At 42.9% G+C, this 15,393-nt stretch overlaps 1 protein-coding gene across 3 annotated transcripts in view; it reads right to left on the reverse strand.

Moving 5' to 3' along the window:
* Positions 1-2,155: 2,155 nt before the first annotated feature.
* The window catches only part of CSK (chloroplast sensor kinase), a 39,623-nt gene continuing 26,385 nt past the window's right edge, over positions 2,156-15,393 (reverse strand). For 2 of the 3 annotated variants that reach the window (XM_086509072.1, XM_086509070.1), the window contains 6 exons: positions 9,092-9,157; positions 5,306-5,374; positions 5,108-5,200; positions 3,579-3,820; positions 3,208-3,487; positions 2,156-2,904 (listed from right to left, as the gene is read on the reverse strand). In XM_086509072.1, the coding sequence (XP_086365198.1) occupies positions 2,662-2,904; positions 3,208-3,487; positions 3,579-3,820; positions 5,108-5,200; positions 5,306-5,374; positions 9,092-9,157 (993 nt within the window). In that variant the 3' untranslated portion in view covers positions 2,156-2,661. The remainder of the gene's footprint in view (positions 2,905-3,207; positions 3,488-3,578; positions 3,821-5,107; positions 5,201-5,305; positions 5,375-9,091; positions 9,158-15,393) is intronic. The other variant, XM_086509071.1, reaches the window with a different exon arrangement.

Below are 15,393 nucleotides of genomic sequence, written 5' to 3' on the forward strand. Positions count from 1 at the left end.
AGGAATGTCTATACATGTCAATCTAACACTTGAAAAGGATTAAATGGACAAAAGCCTCTCAAAGAAAAAGATCCAAATTACACACATAAGGTATTCAATGGTTATTGGAATGCCCCTCTACTCACTGCTTGACAAAACTTCAATTTATGCTTGTTTCATTGTATCTCTAAGTGTCAAGGATATTACTTATCAAATTTTGTGAAGACATTAAACTCCAAGTGGGAGTTGTGCCAAATGACACACTCCAACAGCTTGTATTTAAGATTATTTAGGAGAGTTTTTTTCCTTTGAATGATTATTTGGGTGTAAGAATAATCCTTACAAATTAAAAATATAGAAATTTTGAAACATTAAAAGTATTTTTAATGACATCGTCATTTTTCAAAATTTGAAATGTAGAAAGCCACGATGTCCGATTTACATTTAAAACTTTGAACAATCTTTAATGACATCATCATTTTTCAAAATTTGAAATGTAGAAAGACACGATGTCAGATTTACATTTAAAACTGCCGTAGTACTACATACTACTCGTGGGTTCCTATTATATTTGCGCAGAATCTTCTGAGATCCGTTTCGTTCATCATCTCTGCACACAGGCGCGTGCAACAAAAGTTCTCCAAACGGTATCGCACTCGACCCTGCACGAGTCAGGGCAACTGAGCTAACCAACATATCATGTTGGCTTCGGTAACTGCATGGGACTTCTATTTATTAAAAAAAACTCCCACAGCTTGCTCTTGTCGACGCCGCCCTCTTGCTGTCAGTTGCCATCCAATTCCCCTTGCTTCGCGCGATTGTAACTGCTGCCATCCAATTCGCCTTGCTTCGCGCGACTGCTCTGACACTTTCAATCATCGCATCCAAAGTGATTCGGCTCCTACTTTCTTTTTTAAAAACTGTAGGCACATACTACTTTTGCACTTTTGCAATAAGAGATGGTGTGTTTTAATCGTGCGTGAGTGTTTGTTTCTTCGCCGCTCCACCAATAAAATAGAGTAAATTTCAACTCTTATGCTCACCTATTAAAGCATGGGCAACACACTTACATGGATCAACTCTTCCAACTTCAGCATAAACCTATTACCTATAACCGTTAGAACATAGTTTTATTAAGATTTGAAAGCTTTGGGTTCGATACTTTGCTCATTTAATGGCTTGGTTGCCTAACTCTAACTATGCCAAAGGCTTCTCTTTTGAACCATGGTGACTTTACTTAGATTGTGAGATGACTTGTGAATAACTGACTGCACACTCTATTAAGCTACCTATTAAGTGCTTGTATCTCTTTCAAACCACCCAAGGGCTATGATAAGGTGCCAATAAACTCCTCAAACTTTGACAATTTCTCACCCAAGTGCTCGTGCATTATGTATCCAAGCAAGTCTGGAGATCCCTCAGAAAGTGCAAATGGTGCCAATTTTGAGCAAAATTCAGGACAGAGCTCCGAAGAAAATATTTGTAAAGAACTGGTCCAACCAAGCCACATGGGCATAAACTCAACAAATTGTAGGGACTGGAAAAAGATCCAAGATATAGCTCCGGAAGAGAGTAAAAAGTGCCCTTGGCCACCTAAGGAAGAGAGAGGATGACAATTGCCTATGAAAGATAGGCACGGCCCAACAAAAATATATCCAAGACCCCATAGTTCCACAATGAACACAAGGCCAACCAACAATATCATCCATAGCAACCAGGGAACCAAGGTACCTATTAGTCTATGCCAAGAATTCTGCCGAAGGACGTCAAAAGGTCGAACCATCCAGGCTGTCGAGCGGAATGCATTTAAGTTAGGGAACAGGGTCGGTGCAAAAACAGCCGGTTAACACATTATCTTGAAATCTTTAAACTTTACATAACCACATGATAAGACTTGGGAGGTTATTGCTCAAAGGGAGCTTGAGCTTGAGAACTCGTGAATGAAGACAATGGGGGGAGGGAACTCCCTTTTATAGCAAGTGGGCGATGGCCACAAGTGGCTCCTTCACAGGCAATGCACTTAGAGGACTACCAGCTCCAATACCTATCTAGAAACTCAGTTGTGAGAGAGAGAGAGAGAGAGAGAGAGAGAGAGAGAGAGAGGCCAAAGTCGGCCTATGAGACAAATCAAATATACATGTGTGTGTCCTCCATCTCGGGGGGGGGAGAGGGAGGGGGGGGCAACACGCAAACCGTTTATTACAATAGTGTTGTACAGATAGATCCAAAGTGGTTCCTGACCATAGATTTGTATCGATTACAAAAACCCAGAAATAGTTCAGGGTATTTTGGGATTTACAACCTCCGTACAAATAATAGCAAGCTTGAAGTCAAGTCAGTATGCAAGGCTATGGAATAGTGTGATCCAAAAATAACCTGGATACACACCCAATTGCAAACAATACAGCTTCCACCTTCAGCTTCAGGTCATGAAGAATACCTCAACTTCCACCGTGTTGCTTTGTAGGACCATATTTACAGCAGGAAGAACTGCACCCAAATCCGCACACTCCACGTAATTGAGTCAGCTGTACATTCTTCTCATTGATTTACTGCACAACGAAAGTTAAGGCACAGATGGCCTCAGAACATTCATGACTTCCTCATTCTATACCAGAGAGCAATACCAGCTTTGTATTCACAAAGGAAACAAAAATCATTCCACATGCTGCAGCCCGATTATTATGAGAGCTCATCCTTCGAAGGAGGCAAAGGCAGCCATATTTCCAAGCGTGTGCCACCCATACCATTGAGCGATTTGGGTAGAAACGGTGATGTTATTCGTAAAACACCGCCAAACTGTTCTAAGATATCTTGAGCTATGCTAAGTTCTGCACCAACACTTAGAACAAAAGGTGTCTCAATTCTTTCTTGGCCACCAACCTGTAGACCTGAGCCCAATGGGGCAAGTGCTTGGGCTTGGGACTGCATCACAACAATGGACAGACTTCATTAGTTTGAAGACCTGCGTCAACGCAGAAATGTAAGATGTTTGGGTGCAATAGTGAAAATTGTGCATGTAGAAAGTGCATGCAAGTGTGCAATGCATGTCTAGATGTCCACATACGAGTGTTCTTCCACTATGGTAGGTCAAGGTGCATCGCTGCTTGCATGCCTGAAACAGGCATGCATCTGTGGATATGGAAACAAGACAGAAATTTCTCTCTTGCGCATGCGTGCATGTGCACCTTCTGAGTATAAGCTACAAAAGAGACTTCAGCTACTTGCCAATAAGCTAAAGTCGGGTCCATTGTCATCGATTGTAACAAGAACCCCTCCTCCTGGTGCTCGCATCACTTCTACTTTCACCCACCCACCTGGTAAAATGTGCTGCAAAGAGCTGTCTAAGAGGTTACTAAATGCTTGGCGTAATGAAGATTCATCAATTGCAGCAAAATATGGCCCATCAGCTGGATTCTGTTTGAGCTCTACTGCCTGTCCTTTCCTTCGGGCAAGAAGCGCACCACTATTTACCAAATCGATCAAAACGACTGAAACGTCACACGATCTGCAGAAAAAACAGAAGGACATGCTTATAGCTCTGACAGTAGCCTTCAAAAAAAAAAAGTCCAGACAAGATCAATGAGCCAAAAACTTACTCAATCTCTGTATGCATGAGTGGTGCAAGAGCAACAGGAGGCATGGGAGCCTCTCTGTCTCTTTCACTTGAATGGCCCACAGAGATCATTGAATTCAGATGAAATCGCTCATGTTTGAAAGAAAAAGCATCATCGTGCACCGCAAGACTTCTATTTTCAACTGCTCTTGTTGATAGATCACCACACTGTGAATTTGAGTCATCATTTCTACTCCCCTGATTATTAAGCATATTTGATGGCTTCTATACAAAAAAGGCCACATTTAGATCTTTCAGCTCCGCAAACCTCACACAGTGACTGTACAGAAACATTTTGCACCCCTACACATCTTTTCCTTTTGAGCTCATTGATCCCCCCCCCCCCCCAAAAAAAAAAAGGACAAAAAAAGATCACTTTGCATATTGCCTCACTCTGCCACTCCCAATCCTTCCTGCTTTGTTACCATATCCCCTTCACTTCGGCTATATTGAGAGAATAATAATTCTCATTTCAGTACGAGTTAACGCTAATAATTTCCCACGTTATTCCCTTGCATGTGCTGGACATAGTGCCCCAACACACACCCCCCCCAACCCCCCACGCCCCTATCCCCCTTCCACAAAAAAAAAAAGCAGGCAGGAGAGACCTGAAAAAATAATCAGGATTTCTCAAGTCGGTTAAGCATCAAGCCAACAAGCACTTCAAACACCAGAGAGTTTCCATGTAGCCTATTTCCTAAAATTAGGGAAAAATTTAGTACTGTCGATGCACCCATACAACAAATTTTTTCTTTTACATTCAGAAGTCACCAACCCTTCATCAGCATATGCTTCTGCATCCGTTGGTTACGAGTCTTCTTTTCAGTAATTGAATCTAACAGTATCTTCTCAATGGGAAATTACATATAGTAGCTTTATATTTCACCATGCCATCATGTCATGATAATTTTGTTGGTGCAATCCTGCCAGAAGCTACTCATGGACAATTACATACCATGATTAATTTTATCCTCGCTACAGTGTCACATTCGTTCAGATTAAGCAGAAACTTTTCTCTGAGGATAGTATGCAGACTTGATCAGCTATATGTGCTTCTGCTGTATGAAATCGTAAGTATCAGAGCACAATCTTAGAATTTCTTAGACTTAAGGGAAAGAATGTTATCTTTTGGAAGCAGCTTTAAAGGAACGACCACCATGCAATCACTATTCTTCTTCCAAAACATACTACAGGCCTCTTGGGTCTGCACTCATAAATTATTGAGGTGATGATAACCAAGGAGAAAAGTAACAACAAAAACTTCCAAGGACACATGGAGCCTAGCAAAACCAAATGCAATGATAGCAAAACCTGCAGATAAATCAAAACTTCCTAGTCTACCCCTCCACAACATCGATGGCCCTATTTTCACTTGAGAAACTAAGGAAAATGATGATATCAATCTTTCACATACATGTATAACAGTCCACCGCTGTAAGCAGAGAGCTAAAGCATACATGAATCATACACACCAACAAAAGAATCTAGAGAAGGAGAAGGTTGGGTACCTGCCTCATTAAGGTAAATAACTTCTTGAAACTGTTGTACCACATCCTTCATCTGCTCCCCTTGTACTAGAATGTCCTCCAAGATGTCAGTGGCAATCTGTGGTGCATACATGGTGAGAGCTAGCATGCCAAGTCCTCAAACAATCCAAGCAGACCATAACTAATGCTTGAAAGTAAAGCCTCATAAATCAGACTTCAGTACCTCACCCTTCTTCATTTGTGGTTGCAGCATCTTGCCAAGAGTCCTTATAGCTGCCAATGGCCCCCGGATCTATAAAGAAAGAATTGGGAAGAGTATGATGAGAAGAAACCTTGAATCAAAATCAAAGACTAATCAGCTGTTCAGTTTCTAAATCTGAGCTAGTTGTTTGCTAGTTAGTTGTCAACGTTTCACATGTGGGAAAATTTGTGTGCACATTATGCGCACATGTTTTCTGACGTGACCAAGCTCGCCCTTGTTCCCTGAACTGAGTAAGAGGGAAGAGGGAAGCCCAATACAGCATCAAAGACGCACTGAGAAGCAACCATTGCAAAGAAGATTAAAGGATGGGGCAGAAGACGCTGAAGAGGATAACCAAAACTGCTGCCACAGAAGGTGCCCATCCAGGAGAAAAAGGTAAAACACCAGTGAAGTGCTATGTAGAGACCCGAAGGAACCATGAGGCAACCACCAGATAGCCATTAGAAAGCACAACCGAAAGAGGAGACCAAGCCAGCAAAGCAACCATCAGCAAGGGAAGAAAGCACCACCAATAAAAGTTATGGAGGAAGCGAGCACGCATCAGGTCAATCACCAGGTAGCCAAACCTGCAGGGCCAGGATGACTAAGAGAGGAAGCAGCAAAGTGAGAAAACCACCGGTCCAAAAGCATGACTGGAGGCTCTCACCCATCCAAACCCATCAAGTTGCCTTCGTACGCTGCTACGTCCGGTGCACAAATTGAGTAGTTAAAGATGGTTAAAAATCTTTACAAGAGGAGGGATGGTAGGAGGGATAATTTACAAGATTTACGATAAAGAGGAATGGAGAGCAGATAGCAATGCGAATCAGAGGAGGGTTGATTGAACAAGGTAGATGGGCTCTACAGAGAATGTGCCTCACAACCTGTAATATGACAAATAACATGAAATCGGCCCAATAAAGCCGCTTAAAAAGAGCCCCAATCGGTGGACACGGAGAGGTCCACAGGAAGCACACCCTAGGCCAGGCTGCACTGGCATAAATAACCATACAAAGAGAACTACTTCACAAATAGCCAGACAACAGCACTCTCTATGAGAGATACCGGTGTCATACAAAGTTCCATCCAGGAGGTGATAAGCTCTAATACCCTCCAGGCCATCACAGATGTGACTACTGGGAAACTTTGGTGTACTTCATCACAAAATTTGGTAGTTCATTGAAACTTAAATGTGAGAGCTCATCAAACAAGAGCTCTCAAGCTCTCCATATGCAAGACAAAATGAACCTGTTAACCAACCATAGGAATCACACATGCGACCATGCTGGGCATGACCTACCATGTTTTACATCTTCCTCAACTTGTCACATTCCCACTCCCAACCGTACACATGATATCATATATGTGTGTACACAATTTCTGAAAAAACTGCTGTTTTAGAATCATTGGGCCACTGTCCACAAATGGTATCATCTAGAGTGTGTGGAATCGCTGTCCTCAGGCCTTGTAAAAAAAAGGGAGCTAATTGAGCCTATGAAAATGTCAGCTGGAGAAAAAGAGACCTTAGCAATATTAGACTTCAATAATTGTCACTGAAAAAAGTCCCATGGCTCAGATAAAACCTACTACCACCCCAAGCCATCAGCCAAGTAAAGTTGTCAGACCTTTAACTGTGACTTTCTTTCATCATGTGGACCTTTCGTGTAGAGAGAAAGAAAGAGCTCAAATGGTTGTTTGTTTCATTTACAAATTGGTTTAAATTCTAGAAGTTCCTGCAACAAAGAACTCAAGTTTTTTGTGGAGGGAACTTAATCAACGCTACTATCTAAAAGCAGTGTAGCAGGGAATGGGTGGAACGCAGCCCAAACGTCCAAAACGGCGTTCCGGACAAGTCCCGTTCTCGAAACGGAGTCGGGAATGGAACGTCGTTCCGGAACGAGGTGTGGAACGGGCAAAAGTAGGCATTTGGGGGCAAAAAGGTAGGCATTTGAAAGTTGTTTGGGGATATATTTGGGGCACTGTGAGGGCAGGTTTGGGGGCAGTTTTGATGGCCTCTCCTCTTGGGTTCTTTTTGGGGGGGGAAGGAACCACTACTTTCTATGTTCATAGAAAGAGGAGGAAGGCGATGAAGATGGAGAAGAGGTTGACCTCTTTCTCTCCTTTTTCTTCCTTTGATTCCTCTCTTCCCTTTTGAGTTACGATGAGGAGGAGTATGCGGCGATCTTTTCCTCTTCGGAAGAGTTGGAGATCTTCGTTCTTGCCATCTTTGTGGAGCAGCATCTTCCGAAGTGTCTGGCGATTCACTTCATTCTCTTTCCTTTGGTGGTGCCCTCTCCTCTTGAATGGAGGTGCATCCTCAAATGGACGTTGAGGCCCTTCATACGTATCCTCCTCTTCTCTCACCAGAGAGATTTGATTTGGGACTAAGCTGAATGGAGGTAATCAAGCCTTACTCTAGTCGACCGTTCCAGCCCCCCTTCCTCCTCCCCATTCCCGTTCCCCGTTCCCCGTTCCCGCTCCGGGTAACTATATACCTAGATGAATCCAGGATAAGCCCAGATTCACCCTTAGAGGAAAGTGCAAGGTATAGACCCATGGTAGTCACCCATAAGACAATATAACCATCAGCTCCATCATGCATAGTATTTACTAAATACCACGACATCCCCACTAACGTCATCAGTGCAAAATAGTGGGTGTAGAACTAGGTACTAACATATGCTCCCAAACACAACACACACCACACGCACACACATGAGCATACATCGACACAAAGTTCAGCGTACTGAGTTTCTGTCATGACTCCGGAGATCAAGGGCAGACTCAGCCGTAATGAAGCCTAGCACTAAATCGAAAAAATTAGCACAAAAATGAGGAGTTGATAGGGCATACGCACCACAAAAGATAGTAAGAATTAGCACAATATCAACTGGTCGTAACTCGGACGAAAACTTCACAATGTGAAGTTTGCATGTCCGCTATATGACTAAAAAATATACCTAGATGAATCCAGGATAAGCCCAGATTCACCCCTTAAGAGGAAAGTGCAAGGTATAGACCCATGGTAATCACCCACAAGACATACAACCATCAGCTCCATCATGCATAGCATTGACTAAATACCACGGCATCCCCACTAACGTCGTCAGTGCCCAATAGTGGGTGTAGAACTAGGTACTAACATACGCTCCCAAACACCACACGCGCACACACATGAGCATACATCAACACAAAGTTCAGCGTACTGAGTTTCTGTCACGACTCCGGAGATCAAGGGCAGACTCAGCCATAATGAAGCCTAGCACTAAAAAAAGCATTAAATCGAAAAAATTAGCACAAAAATGAGGTAGTTGATAGGGGATACGCACCACAAAAGATAGTAAGAATCAGCACAATATCAAAACTGGTCGTAACTCGGACGAAAACTTCACAATGTGAAGTCTGCATGTCCGCTATACGACTAAAAAATATACCTAGATGAATCCAGGATAAGCCCAGATTCACCCTTAGAGGAAAGTGCAAGGTATAGACCCATGGTAGTCACCCACAAGACAATATAACCATCAGCTCCATCATGCATAGTATTAACTAAATACCACGACATCCCCACTAACGTCATCAGTGCCCAATAGTGGGTGTAGAACTAGGTACTAACATATGCTCCGGGTAGCTATGTCTAAAAGGCCTTGTCATTGTTTCTTGACAACCTTGGCCCTAACAGCATTGCACGTTGGATTTCATAACATAATTGCAGCAGAATATGTGATTGGGAGGAGAACTGAAATCCTCCAAAAAGACAAAATTTACCTGCTCTAAAAGTTCTCCAACTCGAACTCCTCTTTGCCATGAACTATGCTGTAGCAATAACGTCCTCTGCAAGAACACATAAAGGATGATTTAGACAATTTGACTGTTCCCTACCTTGCAGAAAAAATCATATCTTCAGACAGCATGTGTTCCTGAAACCGAAGCACAACCATCTTGTGTACAAAGATGCTGTGCAAGCGCATTGACGATCCCAAGAATAAAATATGGCTCTGGTCAACATTTTTTTTTTCTTGTGGTTTCCAGCCTTTTCAGAGTATTTAAGGCCTGCACCTAGCACCTAAAATTTGTAAGTGTTGTTCCTTCGCAGGTATCTTGTGTACACAATAGTGCATATCACATGTGCACTATTGTGTATCACATACGTCAACACACACGCACATGCTGCACAAGCGGGCACACATGCACACACAGACACTAGCCCTCTTATGCACAAGTGCAATACCATGACCTAACATGCACGACAATACATGCCTGAATCAGTAAGGAGAACACCCAGCGCCCCTAACCTTTATCCACGTTTCTTTTCAATGAAGTTTTCATTACAATGCAAAAACTGGTGTCTGTACATAAACTCCCCTTGGAAAAAAAACATCGATATTACACAGAGGACATGTATGAGTTTATGCACTGACTTCATTTTCCACCTCATTATGTATTTGTTGAAAAGATAAATGTGAAGCTCGTCCTCGTATCATGATTCATCAGGTACAAAGATTCTGAAGTCGTTACAGATTTCTTTTTAATTTCCAAGCATACAGATACATTTAATCTTGGTATGCTCAAACTCCTCTTTTTGTTCAGTAACCATAGGCCAAGGACCTCCATTGTGCAATAGGGTCGTATCCCTTCCTCATAAGTATGCCCAATGCCGTTTCCCTTTGAAAACTTGAGGTTCAAATCACACCAGATGCAGCATTATGTATCGGTCCCCCATAGCATAGCTAGCATACTTTATTTTGAAATTTGAGTAATGGAATGAGACTTAAAATGCTTATACCTGCAAGTTACTCTGAAATTTTTGTTTTGTTTTCCTTTTGCACGGGGCATTGTTTAGTCCAAACAGTATTGGCCTAACATCACAGAACGCCCTAAACTGAATGCGAACAAGACTTCATGAGGTAAACCTTCACAACCTTGCACATTTCCATACTTTATTACTAGGTAACTAACGGGACACCCATTGTCGTATCATCAAGTACAATGATTCTAAAGAGGCATAAATTTCCACTCCTTGTAACAGGATACTCACAGCTAATACACAAAACAAGGACCTGAACGGGGAGCGGGAACATAAAACAAGGAACAGAGACCTGAAAATGTCTCAAGATAACCATTCCAGCTTTCTTTTTAATCTTCGAGCATTTGTGGCCATGCATGTAGGTAATGTTTCTCTATGCCACGCTTCGTGACTGACTAATTCTTGATATTTAGGATGTTATTTCTCAATTTCCTAACACTAGTTAAAATGACAAGTTGTACCTGTTTGAAGGGTTGTCTCTTCAAAGGACACAACGGTACCATCTAAACAGTCATAACTACTTGTAAAAGACACATCGTTCCATAGAAACCCAACGGTAGCCCCCTCCATGTCGGTCATGCGGAGAGCTTTGTACAAGCGCAAGATCGCAATGACAAGACCCTTAACTTCTTGCCAAAACTCCTCCCGCAAGCAAAGCCGTTGGATGGCTTTTGGAAGCGACGGACACTCCATTCATCCATTCCTTGAACCCATTCAGAGACCATGGTCTTTTGTATTTGTTTTGCACATCATAGAGACGCTCAAGAATAGGCACATAGAGGCAAAGCGGGTGGCCAATGGCTTCTTCAACTCAAGGTCGGAATAGGAGGGGTAAATTGCGAGCACCCTCACTTTCCTGTTGATGAAATTGATGATGGACAGTGCTTGGTTGGATATCTTTCACCCAAAGTAGCTCCCCTATGTCCTCAAAGAGAAGGTCAAGGCAATGACAGGCACATGAAACCCATACTATGGATGGAAATTCCTTCTCTAGCCTCTTAGTCATTGCCTTGCAATTTGAAGCATTGTCAGTAATCACTTGCACGACATGCTCCGCACCAACCTACACAAGAAGCATTTGTAACAAAGAGAGTTAAAACTTAAAAACATAGGACTCATTGGCAATGGCTCAAGACATAAAAGGCTCGGTTTATGGTTTTACCTAAAGAATGGCTTTACGGATGTGCTTGTAAATGAATGCCTTGGTCCCTTTCTTCCCTCTCGAACCCAAATCCACCGCGCCCACAAGAAGTACGTGCCAAGAGGACAAGACACAAGAATGTTGATGATGCCCTTCTTCTTGCAGTCGCTCCATCCATCAGAGAGAATAGAGCATCCATACTTTACCCAACCGGCACGTACGGGCTCAAGTGACTTGTCAATCCTTGCCCTCTCTTCATCTAGCTTCTTTGTTCTTGTGTCTTGGTATGACACACTTGTCCACCCCTCGCATGGACCAACCGTGGCAATCGCTATGATCATCCTCTTCCATCGCTCTAACAGAAGAATGTTGAAGGAGAGATTGCATTCAATCACCGTGCGGGTAATCTCTATTTCCGTGATTCTTTGTCTCTCCTTGAGGAAAGACAAGGGGCCGGAGCATCCCACCGATTTAGCTAGAGAGGCTTGCTTTGCCATCTTCAGAGGTTGGCCACCATCCTTCGACGACGCCTTGGACTTCTTGGACCTCTTGGAGATGGCACCACTATCACATGAGGCCGCGATGGCACCGGTAGCCATGGACATAGTTGGAGAGGCCTCTTCCTCCGAATTGGAGCTATCAACATCCGGCAGCACTATCTCATCCAAGGTGACTCTACCCTTGAATGTCTTCAATGAAGGTACTTTCTCTTGCATTCCTCAAGGATATCTTCAGGGATATTGGGACATGGGCCCGCTTGTCCTCCCATCTTTGTCAAGTGGATGATGAGACAGGTGATGGAGGAGGTCATGCCTTCTGGGCAATATTTGCACCACCACTTGCAAGCATTTTACTTGCCCCCCACCCGCTCAAAATAGCGGAAATGCTTCTCAAAGGCTTCACGAAGAGGAAGAGAGAGAGTGAAGGGTAGGGTGGGGAGGGGGAGAGAGATGGAGACGTGAATTATGAGAGCTTCAATGGGAGCTTGAGAGGGAGAGACCCAAGGGAGAGAAGATGAAGAGGCAAGACTCCTAGTCTCTAGAGCTTGTCACTTGAGAGCTAGAACATGGGAGCATTGAGAGCTTGAGACATTAAGAGCTTGTGAGTGTTGGAGAACATTACGGAGAGGCATTGCTTAAATAGGAAGTGGCTAGACCATGAGAGAGGGAGAGCATGGATGATGACTCGTGATGAGAGAGGGAGAGCATGAGAGAAGTGGCAATGCCATCCAATGTCATTAGAATTTAGGTCACATGGATCATGGGCTTCATGTCACAGGTGGAAGGGGGAGCATCCAAAGCTCAAGGAGCCCTAGCACATAGCATCCAATGTGGCTAAACAAGCTTGAATTTGTGCTCCAAAACGGCCCCAAAAGGTGTCCTCAACGGTCGCTAGTCAACAGTCAAAAACTGCTGACGGCTACAAAAAAATGATTGTACCGAACGTACGCAATGGACGGAATTGGAAGCGACCTACGAACGGAACGAGACATTTCATACGTCGAACGAAAACTACCCTTGCTGGTAGACTTTTCGTCAAGAGATCTACAAGATTGTCATCTGTATGTACCTTGACAATCTCAATAGCTTTATCGTCAAGTACACTGATAGAATGATACTTCACTTCTATGTGCTTTGTCTTGGCATGAAAAACAAGATTCCTCGCAAGCATAATAGCACTTTGACTAGCACAATGAAACACATGAATGTTTGTATCGATGCGAAGTTCTCCCACCAAATGCATGAGCCATAAAGATTCTTTGCAAGCTTCTGTGGCAGCCACATACTCAGCCTCAGTGGTGGATAAGGCAACGCACTTCTGCAATCTAGATATCCAAGAGACTGCACCGCCTGTGAAAGTAAACAAGTATCTAGAAATAGATTTCCTGCAATCTGGATGTCCAACAAAATTTACATCTATAAAGCCAAACAAAAACTTCTCGAGCTTCCCAAAGCAAATGCTCAAGTCCAAGTCCTTCATGCCCTTCAAGTATCTTAAATACATTTGACTGCTTCCCAATGCTTTTTGCCAGGATTACTCGTGTATCTACTCACCACTCCCATTACAAATGCAATGTCTGGACGTGTGGCGACCATAGCATACATCAAACTGCCGATGCTTATGGAATCTTGGCCATTTCAGCCTGCATATCATCCGATTTTGGGCTGTCATTTGCACTAAGTTTCACATATGGAGGCAACGAAGTGCCTATCGCCTTTCCCCCCTCCATATTGAAACATTGCAAAACTTTATGGATGTAATCTTTCTGAGATAGATAAAGAAGACCTTTGTGTCTATCTCAAAAGATACGCATACCAAGAATGTGATCGGCATCACCAAGATCCTTCATGTAAAAGCATTCAAGCAAGCTTTGTTGTAGTGCATCCAACTCCTTGACATTTTTACCCGCAATATGCATGTCATCTACATACAAAATCAGCAAGAGGAGACTTCCATCGCTTGCCTTTTTTGTGCATAAGCAGTGATCTGCATTTGATCTTTTGTAACCTTGAGACCTCATGAATGTATCAAACTTGTGATACCATGCACGCAGTGACTGTTTCAAGCCATACAAGCTTTTAATGAGCTTATATACCTTCGTTTCTTTCCCTTTGACTATGAAACCTTTGGGTTGCATCATAAATATGGTTTCTAGCAAGTATGCATGTAGAAACGCTGTTTTTACATCCATTTGCCTTAATTCCATATTTTCAAAAGCAATCAAGCCTAAAACAATGCGTAAAGTAGCATGTTTTACGACAAGTGAAAAGATTTCATTAAAGTCAACGTCATGCTTTTGCTTGTACCCCTTTGCAACCAAACGTGCTTTGAACTTGGGAGAAGCATTTGACGTGACTTTCTTTTTGTAAACCCATTTGCATGGCAAAGCTTTTTGCCCCTTTGGTAGATCTACCAAATCCCATGTATGGTTCTTCTCCAAGGATTGCATCTCAAAGAGCGTTCCTTTGTACCATTTCTTACTGTCATCCCTCTGCATAGCCTCTTTGTAGCAAGAGGGTTCACCACAATCGGTAAGCATTACATAGTCCATAGACGGAACATATATATCAGGAGGTTTAGTCTCCCAAGTAGATCTACGTACCCAATGGTCCATGGCAGGTGTTTCAGCCTGTACATCGTCAAAGACAGCAGGCTGTTCAGCCGCGGGTGCATCGCATCAACGGGCTGATTTCCTCCATGATCCTGTTCCTCAACTTGTGGTGCATCAATGGCAACTTCATTTGGCTGATTTTCAGCACCTATTTGCTGATTTTCAGCATCATTTTCAATATTAATATGTTGCTGAACATTGGGCATTCTTGGCTGTCCATAAGGTACATCTTCCCTAAAAGCAACCCGTTTGATTTCCTCAACTTCAGTGGGCTGTTTGTGTATGCAATTCTCATTGAAGATCACATTATTGCTGCGTATTATCTTCCTAAATGCGGGATCCCATAATCTATACCCCATTTCACCTTCTTCACCATATCCTAGGAAAATACATTTGCTAGACTTTGGATCAAGTTTGCTACGCAATTCACTCCGGATGTGAACATATGATTCGTAGTCAAACACTCTCACATGTGCATATGACGGTGGCTTGCCAGACCATACCTCCTCGAGCACGCTTCCACCCAAAGTCTTATTTGGTGATTGATTAATCAAGTGAACAATTGTTTGCACAGCTTCTGCCCAAAACCCATGGTGTAACGCAACATGTGACAGCATACTCCGAACCTTCTCTACAATGGTCCGGTTTAGTCTTTCTGCAACTCCATTTTCGGAGGGGTTAAAAGGAGATGTAAGCTCTCTTTTAATACCCTTTGTGTCACAAAAGTCCTTGAAATCTTTTGACACATACTCCCCCCCATTGTCTGAGCGCAACGACTTAAGTTTCTTGCGAGTCTGATTCTTTCCATATGCAAGGAACTTCTTAAACGTATCCAATACATCACTTTTCAACCGGATTGGATACACCCACACCTTGTGAGTCGCATCATCAATGAAGGAAACAAAATACTTATTTCCTCCTAATGACAATTGAGGCATTTCACATACATCAGAGTGTACTAACTCTAACTGTAAAGACTTAGTAGAAAGAGATTTAATGTGCGGTGTTTG

The sequence above is a fragment of the Adiantum capillus-veneris genome, chromosome 3, assembly GCF_014529385.1.
Source record: "Adiantum capillus-veneris isolate H3 chromosome 3, ASM1452938v2, whole genome shotgun sequence".
Classification (NCBI taxonomy): domain Eukaryota; kingdom Viridiplantae; phylum Streptophyta; class Polypodiopsida; order Polypodiales; family Pteridaceae; genus Adiantum; species Adiantum capillus-veneris.